General features: G+C 37.0%; 1 protein-coding gene across 8 annotated transcripts in view; it reads left to right on the top strand.

Moving 5' to 3' along the window:
* The window catches only part of LOC127447620 (tensin-1-like), a 363,293-nt gene that overhangs the window by 337,915 nt on the left and 5,807 nt on the right, over window positions 1-19,571 (top strand). For 7 of the 8 annotated variants that reach the window (XM_051709554.1, XM_051709551.1, XM_051709555.1 and 4 more), the window contains 9 exons: window positions 11-185; window positions 3,231-4,288; window positions 7,044-7,130; window positions 7,908-8,036; window positions 8,758-8,853; window positions 12,969-13,046; window positions 15,901-15,972; window positions 16,239-16,265; window positions 17,191-17,359. In XM_051709554.1, the coding sequence (XP_051565514.1) occupies window positions 11-185; window positions 3,231-4,288; window positions 7,044-7,130; window positions 7,908-8,036; window positions 8,758-8,853; window positions 12,969-13,046; window positions 15,901-15,972; window positions 16,239-16,265; window positions 17,191-17,359 (1,891 nt within the window). The remainder of the gene's footprint in view (window positions 1-10; window positions 186-3,230; window positions 4,289-7,043; window positions 7,131-7,907; window positions 8,037-8,757; window positions 8,854-12,968; window positions 13,047-15,900; window positions 15,973-16,238; window positions 16,266-17,190; window positions 17,360-19,571) is intronic. The other variant, XM_051709553.1, reaches the window with a different exon arrangement.

Genomic DNA, 19,571 nt, shown 5'->3' with positions numbered 1-19,571 from the left:
TCTTTTGCAGAACCTCGTAGCTATGTGGAGTCAGTGGCTAAAGCCGCATCAGTTGGAGGAGGGCCGCCAGCTTCGCCTGTGTCCTCTGCATATGACAGTGACAGCTTAGCTCACCCTGCTGGACTGCCTCGCACCCTCAACACTCCTCTTTCCTCCAGCAGCCCCATACAGAGCCCGGATGCAGTGTAAGTGACACCTTTTATTTTGGGGTAGCTTTCATTATCTTCCTTGAGCTGCCCTTTTAATTTAAAACTTTTAATTTGTTAAACTTGATAACTTAAAATTGTCAATACAAAGGTATTGTGATTTTGATGAGCAGAAGGATAAACTAAATTAATATTCAATATACTTAGTATGTATTATAATTATTATTGCTGTTAATAATAATAATAATACTTTTGGCACTTATGTCCCAGGGGTTATTTTTTATTAAAACAAACCAATTTAAACTTTTTTTCATTTTGTTATATGAAGGTCACATTAAAACTGAATCTTTTACCAGGCCTTGTCATGTACCAGGCCTTTTATGTATACATGATATTTAGACTTAGGCATATCAAACAATGAAAGTCCATTATAAAAATACTAATTACTACATGTTCAAAACTATGAGAATAAAACAGAGTGAAATACAGTAAACGTAAGCTATTTGAATTTTATTGGGTGAAAATTATCAGTTTTTAAAAAAAAAATTCAACTGTCCCACAGTGTTGGCATCACTTCCACCACACCAAATAATTTTGACCCTAATATACTGTGTATGTATTTTATATACAGTATATATATATATATATATATATATACACACACTCACACACACAGTTGTGCTCAAAAGTTTGCATACCCTGGCAGAAATTGTGAAATTTTGGCATTGATTTTGAAAATATGACTGATCATGCAAAAAACTGTCTTTTATTTTAGGATAGTGATCATATGAAGCCATTTATTATCACATAGTTGTTTGGTTCCTTGTTAAATCATAATAACAGAAATCACCCAAATGGCCCTGATCAAAAGTTTACATACCCTTGAATGTTTGGCCTTGTTACAGACACACAAGGTGACACAGGTTTAAATGGCAATTAAAGGTTAATTTACCACACCTGTGGCTTTTTAAATTGCAATTTGTGTCTGTGTATAAGTAGTCAATGAGTTTGTTAGCTCTCACGTGGATGCATTGAGCAGGCTAGATACTGAGTCATGGGGAGCAGAAAAGAACTGTCAAAAGACCTGCATAACAAGGTAATGGAACTTTATAAAGATGGAAAAGGATATAAAAAGATACCCAAAGCCTTGAAAATGCCAGTCAGTACTGTTCAATCACTTAAGTGGAAAATTCAGGGATCTCTTGATACCAAGCCAAGGTCAGGTAGACCAAGAAAGCTTTCAGCCACAACTGCCAGAAGAATTGTTCAGGATACAAAGAAAAACCCACAGGTAACCTCAGGAGAAATACAGGCTGCTCTGGAAAAAGACGGTGTGGTCATTTCAAGGAGCACAATACAACGATACTTGAACAAAAATGAGCCGCATGGTCGAGTTGCCAGAAAGAAGCCAATGCCACAAAAAAAGCCCGGTTACAATATGCCCGACAACACCTTGACATGCCTCACAGCTTCTGGCACACTGTAATTTGGAGTGACGAGACCAAAATAGAGCTTTATGGTCAACCATAAACGCTATGTTTGGAGAGGGGTCAAGTATTGTGCTCTTTGAAATAACCACACGTCTTTTTCCAGAGCAGCCTGTATTTCTCCTGAGGTTACCTGTGGGTTTTTCTTTGTGTCCCAAACAGTTCTTCTGGCAGTTGTGGCTGAAATCTTTCTTGGTCTACCTGACCTTGGCTTGGTATCAAGAGATCCCCAAATTTTCCACATCATAATAAGTGATTGAACAGTACTGACTGGCATTTTCAAGGCTTTGGATATCTTTTTATATCCTTTTCCATCTTTATAAAGTTCCATTACCTTGTTATGCAGGTCTTTTGACAGTTCTTTTCTGCTCCCCATGGCTCAGTATCTAGCCTGCTCAGTGCATCCACGTGAGAGCTAACAAACTCATTGACTGTTTATACACGGACACTAATTGCAATTTAAAAAGCCACAGGTGTGGTAAATTAACCTTTAATTGCCATTTAAACCTGTGTGTGTCACCTTGTGTGTCTGTAACAAGGCCAAACATTCAAGGGTATGTAAAATTTTGATCAAGGTCATTTGGGTGATTTCTGTTATCATTATGATTTAAAAAGGAGCCAAACAACTATGTGATAATAAATGGCTTCATATGATCACTATCCTTAAATTAAAGACAGTTTTATACATATATATATAATTTTTGTTTTTTTTCCTTCCAAAAGTAAGTTTTGTTTTTGTTAATTTATTAACCAAGTCGACAAAAGTGTCAGTGAAGACCATGCTTGAGATGAAATATGAAACAAGTAATGTTTGAAGAAAATAAAGAAAATTCAAGGTAAATATCACTTGTGAGCAGAATATTTTTATTGGGCATAATTTCCAATCAATCTAGACTTTTTCCAAATTATGCAAAAAGTGTGAAAATATTATTTAATTGTGTATATAAGATATAAAAAATGTTAGCTTTAGCAAGACAAAGGAGTCTGCCATTTTATTAAAAAAAACGTTAAAAAATTTAATTTCCATCAGCGTCATTTCCATAACCGAAATCTATTAAACACAATACAGAATTTGAGATGTGATATATATATATATATATATATATATAAAACTGAAGTTGAAGAAACAGCCAGATATGATTTATATGTGATGGTTTGGCATCTGCAGACATGCAAATAAATAACTCATTTAAACATGTGAGTGGAAATGCTTTTTATGATATATTTGCAAAGTAAATTATCATTTCTGACTGCTTTATTAATATTTATCCATTCTGCAAAAGTAGCCGGTATTTAGGATACAATTAGATAAAAAAATATTTTCACTTTCTGTGCATAGTTGAATTCATCACAGATGGTCTTGTAATGTCTAGTCACAAAAAGTGAAATATTTCCTAAGTTCAAACTGGATCTGAATTCCCCACATCCCCTGGACTTTAAACACCTTGCAGCCCTCATTCAGATCTCCATTGGAAATTATTGACTTCTGGTCTATTGTTTGACTGAAGCAGTAAAAGCAGAAGTACTTATTTATCCAGTTCAGTTCACATACTGTATAGTATTATCATCCTTTTTCCCTTGTTTTCTACTCTTTCAGTGAAAGCACACTTGTTGATAGTGGCGTGGGGATGAATTCTTTGTCTCAGGCTGTTGCCGACTCTGTCTTTCACTCCCAGCCCTCCGAAAGCACATACCGAACACCCACACTCTCTCACCCCGAATCTAGCAGCATGTTGGGTAGCTACATCACTCCTGATCTCAGTCCATCCCTGCCAGAGACCGTACAAAACAATAACACCATGACCATCCAGCCAATCACTGGGAGCCCTGGCACAAGACACCATGCTGTCCTGCCCGATGTGGCGTCTAGTCCTGGCATTCTCCACAAAACAGCCAATCAAGAGAGTCCTATTCTGGTCCGAGAGCAAATCCCATCTAGCGGTCATCCTCCAGGGCTGGCTGGAAGTCCCGTGCAAGGGAGACACATTATGGTGTCCCAAGGAACTCAGAGCAGTCCGATGCTGACCAGACAATACCAAGGCACTCCGAGTAGTCCGATTCTCAGCCGGCAGCCAATGGGACAACAAGCGGTCCAAAGCAGTCCAGTCCTCAACCATCAACCGTCCATGAATCAACCAATCATTTTGCCCAACCAAAGCAGCCCGGTGTTGAGTAGACAACCGTCCGTTACCCAAACCAATCAGGGCAGCCCTGTACTGAGCAGGCAGTCCTCACTAACACATCCTAGTCAGGGCAGCCCAGTTCTGGGACGGCACCCATCGATAACGCAGGTGACCCAGGGAAGCCCGAGTCTGCACAGGCACCCGATGTACAGTGGCTACACCACTCCAGACGAGAGGCACGGAGCCCTCTCACGCCAAAGCAGCTCCTCCGGGTACCAACCACCATCCACTCCATCTTTCCCCGTCTCTCCAGCCGGATACATAGATGAAGTGGGCTTCAGACAGGGTAGTCCTGCCCTGCAACCTCAGCTTCCAGAGAAGAGACGCATGTCTGGCAGCGATCGCTCCAATAGTGGCCTGTCCTACGGAACGCTCAATGGGAAGATGTCCTCGCCGATGTCTAGTGGCGGCAGCACTCCAAGCGTCCATTTCTTTAACACTCTCCCTGATTTCTCCAAACTCAACATGTGCGGTAAGACTTAATGAAGTTAAATACCACTAATGCCATTCAAAATTTAACTGAGATGGCTTTTGAATGGCAGTTCATATCTTGTGGCAACAAACATGATGCAAATGAATTTAAAGTAGAATTACAATGGAGTGAAATTCAAGAAATTTGTCTAACTGCTCTAAGAGTAGTTTTTAAATTCATTTAATAATTTATTAAATTATGTTTAATGAATTGCTTTTCATTACATGGTCCATGGCGGAAAAACACTTAATTTCTGTAATTTAGACAGAAGCTGTGTATGTGTGAGCATTTGTATAGATTTGAAAGAGTAGTGTTTTTATTGGCTTAATCATTTTACATTTACATATAATAATTTAGTAGATGCTTTTATCTAAGCGACTTACAAATGAGGAACATAAGCAATTTGTCATACAAAAGTCAACAATATCTTCAGTAACGTACTGCCAAGTTCTCAAAGTGGCTAGAGTCATACTTAGCTAATATGCACAGTAAGGTATTATGTACAGTCAGCTTTTCATTATACAAATAATTACTCTGCTCTCTGGAATACTCTATTCTGATTTGTCAATCGCGCCATCCAGCGGACTGATATTTCTGAATAATGGTGCACATCCGAGGATAAAGTGATATTTGACCGGTCATCCGGGTATTGCAAGTCATCTTTTCTACTTCACATCACTCTGTGATCTCTAAAAGTAAGCTAACCAGAGTATTTCTACTTAAATCAAAATTTCATGTCCATTAATTGTGTTTATTTGTCAATTAGTTGTGGAATAAGTGGGATATGAGCAGTCATTTTTGCAATATAAACACGAACAGAACTCAAACCTGGAGGTGGCAGGTGGAATTCAGCTGTTTCTGGAGACTCCGGTCTCTTTATTCTCACATAATAATGTACAGTAATGTCAAGTCAAGTCAATGTTTTGTTTCCATTTAAATAATTATTTGCTATGCAGCCATGTAGGTTGGATACTCTATAGTCAGCCAGTCATTATCGCATCACCCTGTCGGGTTTATTTTGCAATTATCCCTTACTTAAACCGCAATAGGGTGATCAGAACAAAGATATAAAGCTGAGACTGGCTTATTAATAAGTGGGCATGAAATATTAAAGGAATAGTTCACCTAAAAATGAAAATTCTCTCATCATTTACTCACCCTTATGCCATCCCAGATGTATATGACTGTCTTTCTTCAGCAGAACACAAATGAAAATTTTTAGAAGAAGATAGAGCTTTTTATAATGGAAGTACACGGGTGCCAGCACTTTGACGGTCCAAAAGTCACATTTAGGCAGCATAAAAGTAATCCATGCGACTCCAGTCGATCAATGAATGTCTTCTGAAGCGAATCGATAGGTTTATGTAAGAAACAAGTCGATAATTAAAACGTTTTTAACTTTAAATCGGGGCTCTGATGCTGTTAGAAATGGCCGAACTCTCCCGTGTTCTTCTGTTGTAAATAAGAGCCGCTTCCAAATTGAACCCACCGACACGCTTACTTCACGCGACAGCTACGTAATGCGTCAGCTGCTGGCAGGAAGTGCTTTTTAATTATTTTTTAATTAACGTTTTAATTATCAATTTATTTTTTACACAAACGTATCGACATGCTTCAGAAGACATTCATTGATCGACTGAAGTCATGTGGATTACTTTTATGCTGCCTAAATGTGACTTTTGGACTGTCAAAGTGCCGACACCCATGTACTTGCATTATAAGGACCTGACAGAGCTCTATGTTCTTCTAAAAATCTCCATTTATGTTCTGCTGAAAAAAAGACATACACATCTGGGATGGCATCAGGGTAAGTGAATATTGAGAGAATTTTCATTTTTGGGTGAACTATCCCTGGGACAACAGTCAACAATACAGGTTAGTGGTCATTATATAAAGAGAGACCACAGAAGGCCTCAGTTAACCCATCAGATTCAAGTTTTCCAGAGAGTTGTGATAGAGCACAATAATCTAGGTCCAGAAGAAAAAATCCCATTAATTTTTCTTCTTGATTATAAATGATAAAACGCATAAACATTTATAAATACTTATAAACCTTTAAAGACAGAACTAATGTGAGCTCTAACACTTTTAATCAATGGTATATTCATCTGTTGAAGCCATTAGTCCACATTATTTCAACTACATTTAAATAAAGTAATGCTTAATAGCAGAATTCCTTGTGAATAACTATACTACCCATGATCTTCTGGGTAACCGATCCACCAATCAGAGAATTGCGACAAACAATCCGTCGCAAACAAAGTCTGCAGCGACCGCCCACTTCCATGATGTTTTGTGAATGACGCAATCAATTCGCTCCCCCTACACTATCAAACTACTTATATATTTGTATATATCTCAAAATTTTGCAATACACTTTCAAAAATATTGATTCTGTACTTAAAATCAACCACTTTAAATCAGTAATTTTATATTTTTTCCATTCGTTTTATTTCGATCACGTCATTCACATTGCATGCATCATTGGATTGTGGTTAATTTCCACATGAAAGACATTAAGTACACAGTCTTGTACCTTTGTCTTTCTGTCCGATTTTTGCTTCAAATCATAGTTTGTAAAGTTGTGATTCACCTCAGAGTTTGTTGGTTTGGTTCATGGCTTAAAACTCTTTTATGAAGGATTTCATGGAAGAAGTGAATGGGAAAAACACTTCGGAAACAAGCTGAAAAAGTTGGCAGGCACTGTTACACTCTACAAAAGTTTGTAATTAATTTTTAATTTTATATTTTCCAGATGGAAGTCCAGAGACTAGGATGAATGTAAAGTTTGTGCAGGACACGTCCAAATTCTGGTATAAACCAGATATCTCCAGAGACCAAGGTAAGGGCACTGTATGTGCGCTCCGAGATTAATTAATCTATATTTAGACCCAGAATTGGGGCTTGCAACTCCCATAAACAGTAAAATATGTCTCAAACCACCTTATGTGAGGTCAGTTGCTGTTGGTCTTCACATCTGGTTCTCCTCTGTGCTGTTATTGGATTAGATCATCTGTGCTGAAGACTTCACTAAACGCAAGCACATGCAGTGTCATCACACACCGCTCGGCATATGTGCATAGTTAAATCAAGCAAACATGTGCATCTGTTGCTTCATTAACACGCCGTAACCATAATGAATAAACCTTTTTAGTAAGTTTTCTCTGCCTCACTTTTTTCTCTGTATGTGTTAAACTGCAGAGTACATTGCGGCAATTTGTTAACGTATTATAGCTTACATGGCAGCCACAATTCTGGTCCAATTAAAGACCTCTCACACCCAAAGATCTGCATTCATCAAAGCCATTACAGCTTTGATGAATGCAGATCTTTGAGTGTGAGATATTGAAAGGCTTTACCTTTTTTGATTTAGCCATTTGGCTCTTTTGCCATACAAAAGCAAAACAGAGTGATTACGCCAATGCTGAAAATGCAACGTTTTTGTTGGTTTCGTCGTTCACACTTTCTCTGAATATGAGAACAGTTGAGACAATCTCATCTGTCACAGGACGGATTATAGTCTGAGACAGCCGATAACTCAATTTTGAAAATGTGTATTTACTGTGTTTTACTGCACGGGGTCTTAAAATCACCGCTGTCTTTCTCTTCGCTGTGCTAGCAATTAACATGCTGAAAGATCAAGAGCCTGGAGCCTTTGTCATTCGGGACAGTCATTCTTTTAGGGGTGCCTACGGCTTGGCCATGAAAGTTGCCTCACCACCTCCAACCCTGCAGCCTACGAAGAAAGGTATTTAATGTGCCTCCTCCAGGCCATGCGGATAATGCAGATAGTCATTTGCCAAATGTATTCCAGACAGGAGATCTGAACGAGCCTGGCTCATAATCCTGTTCTGTCCACAGCAGACACACACGCCCAAAAACACACTTCAATGCATGCAATGTTTCCTGATATCCACGATGAAAACTAAACAAAGGTTTGGACACACCTTCTCTTTGTTTATTGTTAGTTTAATGACACAAATGGAAGAATGGGAATTATGTAGTGACCAAACTTTTTTATCTTTTTAGCTCCTTTATAGTTACCACCATTGTCTCAGTTACAGCTTTGCACAAACGATGAGGTGCATCCTGAGATGTTTTTTAAACAGTATTGAAGGAGTTCCCATGTATGCTAGACACTTGTTGACTACATTTATATTACTATCCAGTCATTTAAAAACTAAAGTTTTAATCTAAAAAAACAACAACTTTTTTTAATAAAGAAATGTATGTGTCAGCATAGTTTATATTTGTCTATGAAACTAATTTCCAGCATTCAGCATAAACATTTAAATAAAAAAGATCATAAGAGACATAAATTCAATCAAGTGTGTCCAAACCTTTGACTGGTAGTGTATGTGTTAAACATAACAATGCATTGCAAATGTAAGTAAAACTGGTAATTGAGGTAAATACACATGTTCTTGTCTTTATTCATTCTTATTTTTTTATTATTATTATTATTTCAGCTGGAGACGTCACTAATGAATTGGTGAGACATTTCCTGATTGAGACCAGTCCGAAGGGCGTGAGACTGAAGGGCTGCCCTAACGAGCCGTACTTCGGTAAATCACATTAAACAAAGGCTCTGATTCAAGTCCCAGTGAGCTGTCTTGTTGTCTACTGACAACATAGGCAGCCTCATAACTGATTGGAAGCCACTTCATAGGCAGCATCTTTGTGCATTATACAAATTGCAAAGGGCACATGAGACGTTTATAATTGATTTCAGTAGAGTTTGACGTTAGTATGTTGCTTGGTTAACAATTTGATACTCTAATAAACATAGAAATGCATAGCTCACAAAAATAATGGTAAAATAGTTAACTTTTTATTAGAATTATTTTCATTATTTTTGGTACTGAATAAATTATAAGTATATTTATAATTGACATTGGCACTGCATCCGGCATTTTGCATGGACTTTTTAACTTAGCTTGTCGCAATGCATTATGGGATTGCCTTCTTTGCGAAGGATACATGCGATGCTGCCTTAAAACAAAATGTTAAACAAAAAAAAAAAAATGCCGTAGAAGACCATAATTCTGCTTTATTTCTTTTGGAAAAGACTTTGTCATTTTGTAGCATTGTTTGCATCGAATTGTAAGGCATGTGATGCATTAAAATGTTGCCTACAAGGGTAGCTCACTAGGTTTTGCAACAGTCCCACACTGCTCCCCTTTACTTGATTGCATTAACACTGAAATGATTTATTGGATGTTTACTAATGTGAGAGCCAATATGTTAAGCTTGTAGAACATTGCCCTTGTGTGGTTTTGCTCAATAGAACTTCACATGTGAATCTACCCCTTACATTTTACATCACATTAAATCAAACTGTCCCACAAGGCTGTAGAACATATGTTGTCCAAACGACAACATGGAAGCAGCTGACATTATTAAGTACAGCTCAAAGGCGGCCCTTCTCTAATTTACTGTCTGCTGACCACATTACACGTGGGGGCTGGTGAGTTCAGTGGACAGTGCTGTCTTCTCCAATATCCCAAATTCCACATCAAATAATAAAGGAGAAATAAAAATAAAAAAATCAGGGTTGGACAACTTTCATAAGCGCTCAAATATCCTGTTATGGGAACCATTGCATAAGCGTGTGTTTATTATAAAAAGCAGAAGGCAAAAAAAGTTTAATGTGTGAGAATGAAAGTAGGTGTGGAAGAAATTTGGCTGGACTTCATTGTCTGGGATAACACTCATGTTAATAAATGCAGAGCTATCTTCGATCCACTCCTCCAAAACTAGATGAACACTCCTCAGATATGTTTTGCCAAGACACCCACTGCTTAAAGGAATACTCCGGGTTCAAACAAGTTAAGCTCAATTGACAGCATTTGTGGCATAATGTTGATACCACACAAAAAAAATTTAACCTGCCCCTCTTTTTCTTTAAAAATGGTAAATTCAAGGTTCCAGTGAGGCACTTACAATGGAAGTGAATGGGGCCAATTTTTGGAGGATTTAAAGGCAGAAATGTGAAGCTTATAATTGAATAAAAGCACTTACATTCATTCTTCTGTTAAAACTTGTATTATTTGAGCTGTAAAGTTGTGTAAGTCATCATTTTTACAGTTGTTTTAGGGTTTTAGAGTTCATGCCGTTACATCGTTATTGCAACAAAGTTGTAAAATTGGCTATACCTTAACACAGAAAAGTTTAGTTAGTGATTTTATCACATTAAAATCTTGTTAACACATATTGTTTACATCTTGTCTATACTTCTGAAAAAGTGAGTGTTTAAATGTTTACGGATTGGCCACTGTAACAGGTAAAGGTGGGCAAGGAAGAGGCGGGAACCGGCTGAACAGTAAACATAAACTTTAATGATATAAATGAACTTAAAACAACATAAAACATAAGAACACAGACACACATGCAACACGGCCGCATGCGTCTCTCTCGAACTGGTGCCTCCGGCTCCCCTTTATCTCACTCTCCCGCTGATCAGCTGATTCAGCACCGGCCATGCATCGTCACGGCCCGGCCATGCCCTCCTCCTCGTCACAGCCATGTTCACTTCCATTGTAAGTGCCTCACTGTAACACAGATTTGAGCTTTTTTTTTTTTAAAGAAAAGTAGGGACAAGTCTAAATACATTTTTGTTGTAATCAACATTATGCCACAAATTCTGTCAATTTAGCTTAACTTGTATTGAACCCGTAATATTTATTTAAAGAGGCCCGGACTAAGCACATATTTAATGAATTTTCCAGGTTCAATAAAAGTTAAGCTCTGTTGACCGCATCTGTGGCACAATGTTGATTACCACAGAAATTAATTTGGACTTGTCCCTTAGTTTAAAAAGAAAAAGAAACATGGAAGTACACAGAGCCAGGCAATAATAAAAAAATAAAAAAAAAGTTTTAAAAGTCTAGCCACAATACTTAAACATTATACGTCTTGGCATGAGACTAGGGTGATAGAATCACTTACTAACCTTGTCTGTGTAAAGTTATATCAAATAATATATTTCATATTCAGCCTTAATGTCATGACCATGGAATGTCGAAAAACTTTTGCACGATACGCACAAGGATACCAGAAAGGGACTGTTAACATAGAGCAAACTCCACTCAATAAATTAAATCAGTAATGCAGAAGTTCATCCACCTAGAAAAGTAGTCCCACCTCAAAAGACAGTTTACAGCTCAGATAAACTTTTTTCACATTTCTGCTTCTAAACCCCTGAAAGGCTCGCCCCATAGACTTCCATTGTACTGTAAGTGCTTTACTGTATCCACATCTTTAAAAAAAAAAAAAAAGAAAAACTGAGTGATGAGTGAAAAAATATATTTCTGTGGTAATCACCATCATGCCATGATCAAATGCAGTTGATAGAGCTTAACTTTTATAGAACTTGGAACATTCTTTCAAAGTGGCCCTTATTTCCTGTTTGTTTTGATAGAATCTGATTGCTAAAGGAAGGGAGTTTAGAGGCTGATGATAAAATTTAAAATTGGCAACAATGACTCCTGTCTCCACGTCAAACCTGGACGTACCCTTGACCTTTTGGCCTTCCGCTCTGCGATATTGTTGAAGTTTCTCATGAACAGTAATATTTTGCCCAAACAAAGTCCCTTGAGAGATGTTTTTCCTAATATAGGCAAAAATTTGAAGCAGAGGTTTACATAAAGACCTGACTCGTGAGTTTGCAGCAGTATTAGTGCCAAGAGCTTGTGTTAACTGAAAATGTTCCATCATTTACAGAATTTTAAAAACACTGACAAATAATTCATAATTCTTTCTGTCATTTTGAAAGATACACCATACAGTAGCTGGTCTACTGTGTGTACTTTAGAAACATTCCACTGGAAATTTTTAAAGTGCCCCGACAAAATTACCAGATCACAAGACCGCAGTTGTCTTTTTCACATTGCAAGGGCAGAATAAACAGAAAAAGCTAAGAACCCAAAACACAGAACTCATTAAGACTTAAAAGAGCTCTTGCCATAGATGTTTGTGTGATGTTAATGTCACATTAAGATACACTGCAGAAGATTTCTCATTTAATATTTGTTAGAAATGAACAAATAAGCATTATTGAACCAGTACATAAAAAATAAAAATATCCAAGTTCAAAACCATGTTCTTGCCTTACCAAGAGTCACTACGGGAAGCCTACAATAATAATTTTATGTTCAGAACTCCTTGGCTTCCGTCATACACCTTTACATCATGTCCGTAAACAAAGATGCTCAGACAACAATTTTGTTTCCGGATATATATGTCTTGTAGGACTTCTTACTATCAGTGACTTTTGGTGGACACCTCAATTTATCAGGTTCATCCGTGCTGAAAAGCAGTGCTGAAGCACAACTGACATACAAAATATTTCAACCACAGAAGTTGATAGACAGTCCAGAATTCTGTAATATACCTGTAATGATACCAAGTGTAGCAATATTTTACTAACGGATAAAAATAGAGAATGATGAAAATTTTACGACCCAGTCCATCAAAGTGACGAATATCGATTATTTGTAGCACAATCACTGCTTGTACTATCGTCTCACTTTCAACACCACAAATAGTAAAGCAACATAGATTATGGGTTGTCAACCAGAGCATCAGAGATTGACTGCTTCAGGATGGTTGCAATGTAAATTTTGTCCTCCTCTGATTTCTGCTCGTAAATCTGACCCCAGTTTTGTCTCGTCATCTTTAGGCTGTCTGTCTGCGCTGGTATACCAGCACTCGATCACTCCACTGGCTCTACCTTGCAAGCTCGTCATGCCAACCAGAGGTGAGACACGGTATCACTTCATCTGGTTCATAAGTCTGGGATAGAAAATCAGAGTTTTTGTCATTTAAACCTGAAAATAAGAAAATGTTGAAAAATGTTCAATAAAGAAAGTTGGTGACAAAATGAAGTGGAAAAAATGAAGTTTCTGCACTATTTCCTTTAACCAGAGTAAGCAAATGTGTGACTTTGGCCATTTTAACTCCTTGGTACGAAAGGTCAGATTTCCTTGCTTCTATTGATGCACACAAGACGCTCTTTGGAAAATTCTCAAATCATGCGGGATAACATGGATCATCAGGTTTTGTACAAACTTGTAGAATCCATGCCAGCTCGAGTGCAAGCTGTCATTCATGCTAAAGGGGGACAAACCAAATACTAGGGCTAGAAATATACTTTACAAAAATACAAAATATTGGGCCTAATAATGATAATATATTTAGCAAATAAAAATTTTGATGAAGAATTCAAAATAGAAGCATTTTCACTAGTGTCTTTAGAATTTTGGACTCCACTGTGTGTGTGTGTGTGTGTGTGTGTGTGTGTATACTGTGCATGCCCACTCAACATGACCTCACTTATCTCCCTCTGTCATGATGATGAATGCTTCCTATCCTGTTTGCCCGGTGTGAGTAATTGAGAATATTTTTCGCGGCCTCTGCTGGGGCAGTTCAGTTGGCCTCTATCCTCAGCCTGCTGCTATATGCCAAGCAGGTGTTAGAGGGCATGAGACCGCAGACCTTCATGTGTGCATCTCTGCCTTTACAAACAGACTTTGACAGCATGTTAGCCAGGGACACTGATTCACAGCATAGCAAATATTCCCTCACCAGAACGACTGGTCATTTCATGCATAGTGTCAGATAGTAATCAGCTATCAGTCTTCTCATCAGTGTTCACTCTAAAACACCCTGAATCTGAAAGGAACAAGTTTGCATAAACTAATACAATTTTGAAGAATAAAACTAACGGTGAAAAAATATTTCCTTAAACTAAACTAAAAATGGGAGTTTGCAAAAGGACAAAAACTAAACTGAAACTATAAATATGCACTAAAATAAGGACAAAATCCCTATAAAATTAGTGTAAGTCATTTTAGTATTTGCATTTTTATTTAGAGTTGAATGATTTGATTTAATTTATAAATGTTAAATATTTTCGTTAACTAAAACAAACATAAAAACGTGAGTTTGCAAAAGAATGAAAACTAAACTGAAACTTTAAATGTGCACTGAAATATGGATGAAAACTATAAAATGACAGAGAATATGACTTCAGTTTCTGTTTTCTGGATTTAATTTATCTCTCCTATATGAGTTTAGACTATGGACGTATCTTTCAAAAAGAATCACCCAATTAGAAAAGAAGCAGCTGGCTGATTGACATGTAAAACAACAAATCACACAGTTTGCCTCTCACATTTTCTGGAAGGGTCGTACTTTATGTGTTGCCTTAAAGGAATCGTACACCCAAAAATGATAATTCCCTCATCATTTACTCACCCTTATGCCGTCTCAAACATGCATGACTTTCTTTCTTTTTTTTTTTTTTTTTCAATTTGGAATGCTCAATTCCCACTCTCAATCCGGGTGGCGGAGGATGAATCTCAGTTGCCTCCGCGTCTGAGACCGTCAATCCGTGCATCTTATCACGTGGAGACATAGAGCGTGTGGAGGCTTCACGCTATTCTCCGCGGCATCCACGCACAACTCACCACGCGCCCCACCGAGAGCAAGAACCACATTATAGCGACCACGAGGAGGTTAACCCATGTGACTCTACCCTCCCTAGCAACCGGGCCAATTTGGTTGCTTAGGAGACCTGGCTGGAGTCACTCAGCACGCCCTGGATTTGAACTCGTGACTCCAGGGGTGGTAGTCAGCGTCAATACTTGCTGAGCTACCCAGGCCCCGCATTAATTTATTTCTAATGTGGAACACTAACAAAGATATTTCAATGGAGATATTATGTGAATATATCCATACAATGCAAGTCAATGGTGTTCAACACTCCCAAGCTCCAAAATGAACATAAAGGCTGCATAAAGGTAATCCATACAACTCGACTGGTGATTAATCCATTTCTTTAGAAGCGATATGATTGGTTTTGGGTGAGAAAAGACCAAAATTCAACTCCTTTTTCACTGTAATCAAATCATGATGCCCAAGGAGACCACAGATGGCAAGACTTACAGTTAAAAAAGGAGTTGCATTTTGGTCTGTTTCTTAAACAAAACCGATCGTATTGCTTCTAAAGACATGGATTAAACAACTCGTGTCGTACAGATTACTTTTATGCTGCGTTCATGTCCTTTTTTTGAAACTAGAATGTATTGGACTCCATCGACTTGCATTGTATAGATATAAACACGTATTGATATATAAAATTGAATGTCATACGAATTTGTGATGGCATAAGTGTGAGTAAATGTACATTTTTGGGTGAACTATGTCTTCATCAGCACAGTGTGCACAGACTACCTGCTTTAAGACCAGTTTTTCTAGACACGAGGACAGTCCGTGTCTGTGTACATCATCTGCGCATGTGCGTGCCGTCGACTGTACAAAAGAGTATCACAAAGCAGTCATAGTGTGTTTGCGTCGAACACGTCCATACACACTTGCGGTCAAAATACTTTGAAAGGCTAAGGACTCAACTATGCATGAGACATAACGGCATGTGGAAAAACAAAGTATACCTGCCTAGCCAAAATATAACATCATAGATGTGTATGAAAAATTAAGCTAATTCTGTTGCAAAATACAAACAAAAAAAAACAAACAAATTTGATATTTTAAAAACCACAATACCTCTGGAAATTCTAAACTCTGGCCTTCTGTCCTTTTATTTTATGCAGATCCTCTGGAAGAGTCGCCTGAGATTGCAACGCCAACCAACCCGGCAGCAGAGATGCTCAAACAGGGTGCAGGTGAGATATTTAGATAAATCTTTTTTATCAGAAATGGTCAAGTATGATTAGATGATCAGGTTTTTATTGGCCGCTTGATTGAATCGGTCAGCAATATTTATGCATCTTAGCTCTGTATAGATAAATGTGATGAGAGTTTTGTTTCATTATTTTAAATGGTAGTGCAGTCACAACCTGATCTGTTACATGTTTATGATCTGATCTCAACTCTGAACCAAATACCATGTTCTCCCCCACCCTGGTGTCACTCCTGTGAAAACATTTAGGGCAGAAGAGTTCATCCGACTCCCATGGTAAACCCAGTGATGCTCTGCATATTTTATTTGTGTATCTCTGTTGTCTTATTTAATCTGCCTTTTACTGCTGTATCTAGAGAGAGTCGCACTTCTCTCTTAATACTGTCTGTGCATGTGACGGTTTAGACCTCAGAAAGCACTTTCATCTGTCTGCTAAAACTCTGGCTGCTGTTTTCATTTTGTCAAGGCCTCGAGTATATTTCTAGAACACTTTACTTATTGAATATGGCATGTTGTGCAATGACTGAAGTTACATGACACTGCATGGATCTACTGTCAGATTATGCCAATGCAAAAAAAAAAAAAAAAAAAAAATACTAATTATATGTGTGTCTTTGATTATTGGTTTGATGAGAGTCAATGTATTTTTTTTTTTTTTTTTTTTTTTTTAAATCCAGGGTCAGAAATTAACCATGCATTTTTAATGTGTTAATAGCATTTGATATGTTTCAAACAATTGTAGGTATTTTAGTTATGGGATTAGTTTTAATTTTATTCATGGGATTCAATTTTTTTTTTTTTTTTACGTAGTTATTTTATAATATATTAATGCAACATACATTATTTAAAGATATTTTGTGCACATATTACAGCTTTTGATTTGATGTTGATTTTATTTTATTAAATAACAATAATTTTATCAGATTCAGAAGAACTCATTTCAGTTAATTGATTCAATTAAGGTATTTCACTTACAGTATAATAAATAGGCAACACACTATGTGTTTTTATATTATTAGATGCACTCATAAAAGGTAACAATCAATTCCAAAAACCAATTCCAGGGGCAAATAATGCCCTTAATAATAATAAATAAAAAAAAGTAAATTTCATACACTGATCTATTAGATCTTGGGTGTAAATGATTTTTTTGCTGATAACTTATCATTGCTTATTGAACTGTGTGTTCTGTCTTTTCCAGCTTGCAATGTGTTGTACATAAACTCTGTGGATATGGAGTCTCTGACCGGCCCTCAGGCCATAGCCAAGGCCATTTCAGAAACCATGGCGAACAGCCCGGCACCCACAGCAACAATTGTTCATTTCAAGGTGTCGGCACAAGGCATCACACTCACTGACAACCAGAGAAAGTGAGTACTTTATTCCTTCTTTTATCACTCAAAAGTGTTCATGGAACTTTCAGCATGGCATTTTTTTAAACTTAAACATGCTTTACATTTTTTTTTACATTTTTTTTTTTAACACTAAATCAAGGTTGTATTTATTTACATTAGTTAATGCAATAGTTAACATGGACTAACAATGCTTTTAGAGCATTTATTAATCTAAGTTTATGTTAAGTTCTACATACACATTTTTTACATTAATGTTTTATACATTAACATTACAAAGTTTATAATAAACTGTATAATGAACAATAGTATTTCGATACATTTAACCAATTAACATTTAAGTTGCGCTCAGTAACTTTTGTCTTTGTGTCATCTTGGAATTACACTGACACCTAGTGGCTTGGATGCAGCATCAAAATGAATAGTTTTCAGTTTCAGATGCCATTGTAGAAATGTAGTATTCACAGTCAGCCATGATTGCTTTAACCAGTTAGTGAAAGTGTCAAATAGCAGGACGGTTACTGAGATTAAGCCAGTAGTATTCGTCTGGTCATGTGATTCTAACATGGCAGCCCCCCTGTGCAGACCCTCTCCATGTAGAATAAAACAGCTTTTATAAGGTTACTGATATGACTGGAGTCTTTATTTTATTGTGAGTGGTCATGATTCCCTACATATATTGCAAAATTACAATTCATGTCTTTAGGAGTTAAACTTTTTAATGAGGAAAAATAACTGAGTGCACCTTTAATCAATAAATGCTGTGAAATATAATTGTCATTGGTGGTTCAAGATACCTAATGCATTATCTAATGGTAACAGACACTTTTGTTTATTGTAAAGTGTTATCAAACATATATACAGGTATGTTGGTAAATATTGCTGTTAATGCATTATGTTGGTGGTGCATATAAATTAAAATGATGAAATATAATTTGAACTTATGTTCATTTAGTGATAAACAGTGTGTAAAATATGCCTTGATTATTTTTAACTAAATTTTGTTTTTGTTTTTTGTATTAAACAGTTTCTAATTGTGTGTGTGTGTATATATATATATATATATATATATATATATATACATATATACACACATACACACACACTGGCGGCCAAAAGTTTGGAATAATGTACAGATTTTGCTCTTATGGAAAGAAATTGTTACTTTTATTCATCAAAGTGGCATTCATCTGATCACAATGTATATTCAGGACATTAATAACGTGAAAAATTACTATTACAATTTGAATTTTTTTTTCGGAACTTCTTAAACTATTTCAAAGAGTTCTCATCAAAAAATCCTCCACTGCAGCAATGACAGCTTTGCAGATCCTTGACATTCCAGCTGTCAGTTTGTCCAGATACTCAGGTGACATTTCACCCCACACTTCCTGTAGCACTTGCCATAGATGTGCCTATCTTGTCGGGCACTTCTCACGCACCTTACAGTCTAACTGATCCCACAAAAGCTCAATGGGGTTAAGATCCATAACACTCTTTTCCAATTATCTGTTGTCCAATGTCTGTGTTTCTTTGCCCACTCTAACCTTTTCTTTGTGTTTTTCTGTTTCAAAAGTGGGTTTTTCTTTGCAATTCTTCCCATAAGGCCTGCACCCCTGAGTCTTCTCTTTACTGTTGTACATGAAACTGGTGTTGAGCGGGTAGAATTCAATGAAGCTATCAGCTGAGGACATGTGAGGTGTCTATTTCTCAAACTAGAGACTCTGATGTACTTATCCTCTTGTTTAGTTGTACATCTGGTCTTCCACATCTCTTTCTGTCCTTGTTAGAGCCAGTTGTCCTTTGTCTTTGAAGACTGTAGTGTACACCTTTATATGAAATCTTCAGTTTTTTGGCAGTTTCAAGCATTGTATAGCCTTCATTCCTCAAAACAATGATTGACTGATGAGTTTCTAGAGAAAGCTGTTTCTTTTTTGCCATTTTTGACCTAATATTGATCTTAAGACATGCCAGTCTATTGCATACTGTGGCAACTCAAAAACAAACACAAAGACAATGTTAAGTCTCATTTAACGAACCAAATAGCTTTCAGCTGTATTTGATATAATGGCAAGTGATTTTCTAGTTACAAATTAGCAATTTAGCATGATTACTCAAGGATAAGGTGTTGGAGTGATGGCTGCTGGAAATGGGGCCTGTCTAGATTTGATAAAAACAATTACTATTTTCAAATAGTGATGGTGCTGTTTTGACATCAGTAATGTCCTGA

The sequence above is a fragment of the Myxocyprinus asiaticus genome, chromosome 10 (assembly GCF_019703515.2).
Source record: "Myxocyprinus asiaticus isolate MX2 ecotype Aquarium Trade chromosome 10, UBuf_Myxa_2, whole genome shotgun sequence".
Taxonomy (NCBI): Eukaryota; Metazoa; Chordata; class Actinopteri; order Cypriniformes; family Catostomidae; genus Myxocyprinus; species Myxocyprinus asiaticus.
The sequence above is the reverse complement of the archived record's forward strand: the minus strand, read 5'-3'. Positions and strand labels throughout refer to the sequence as shown.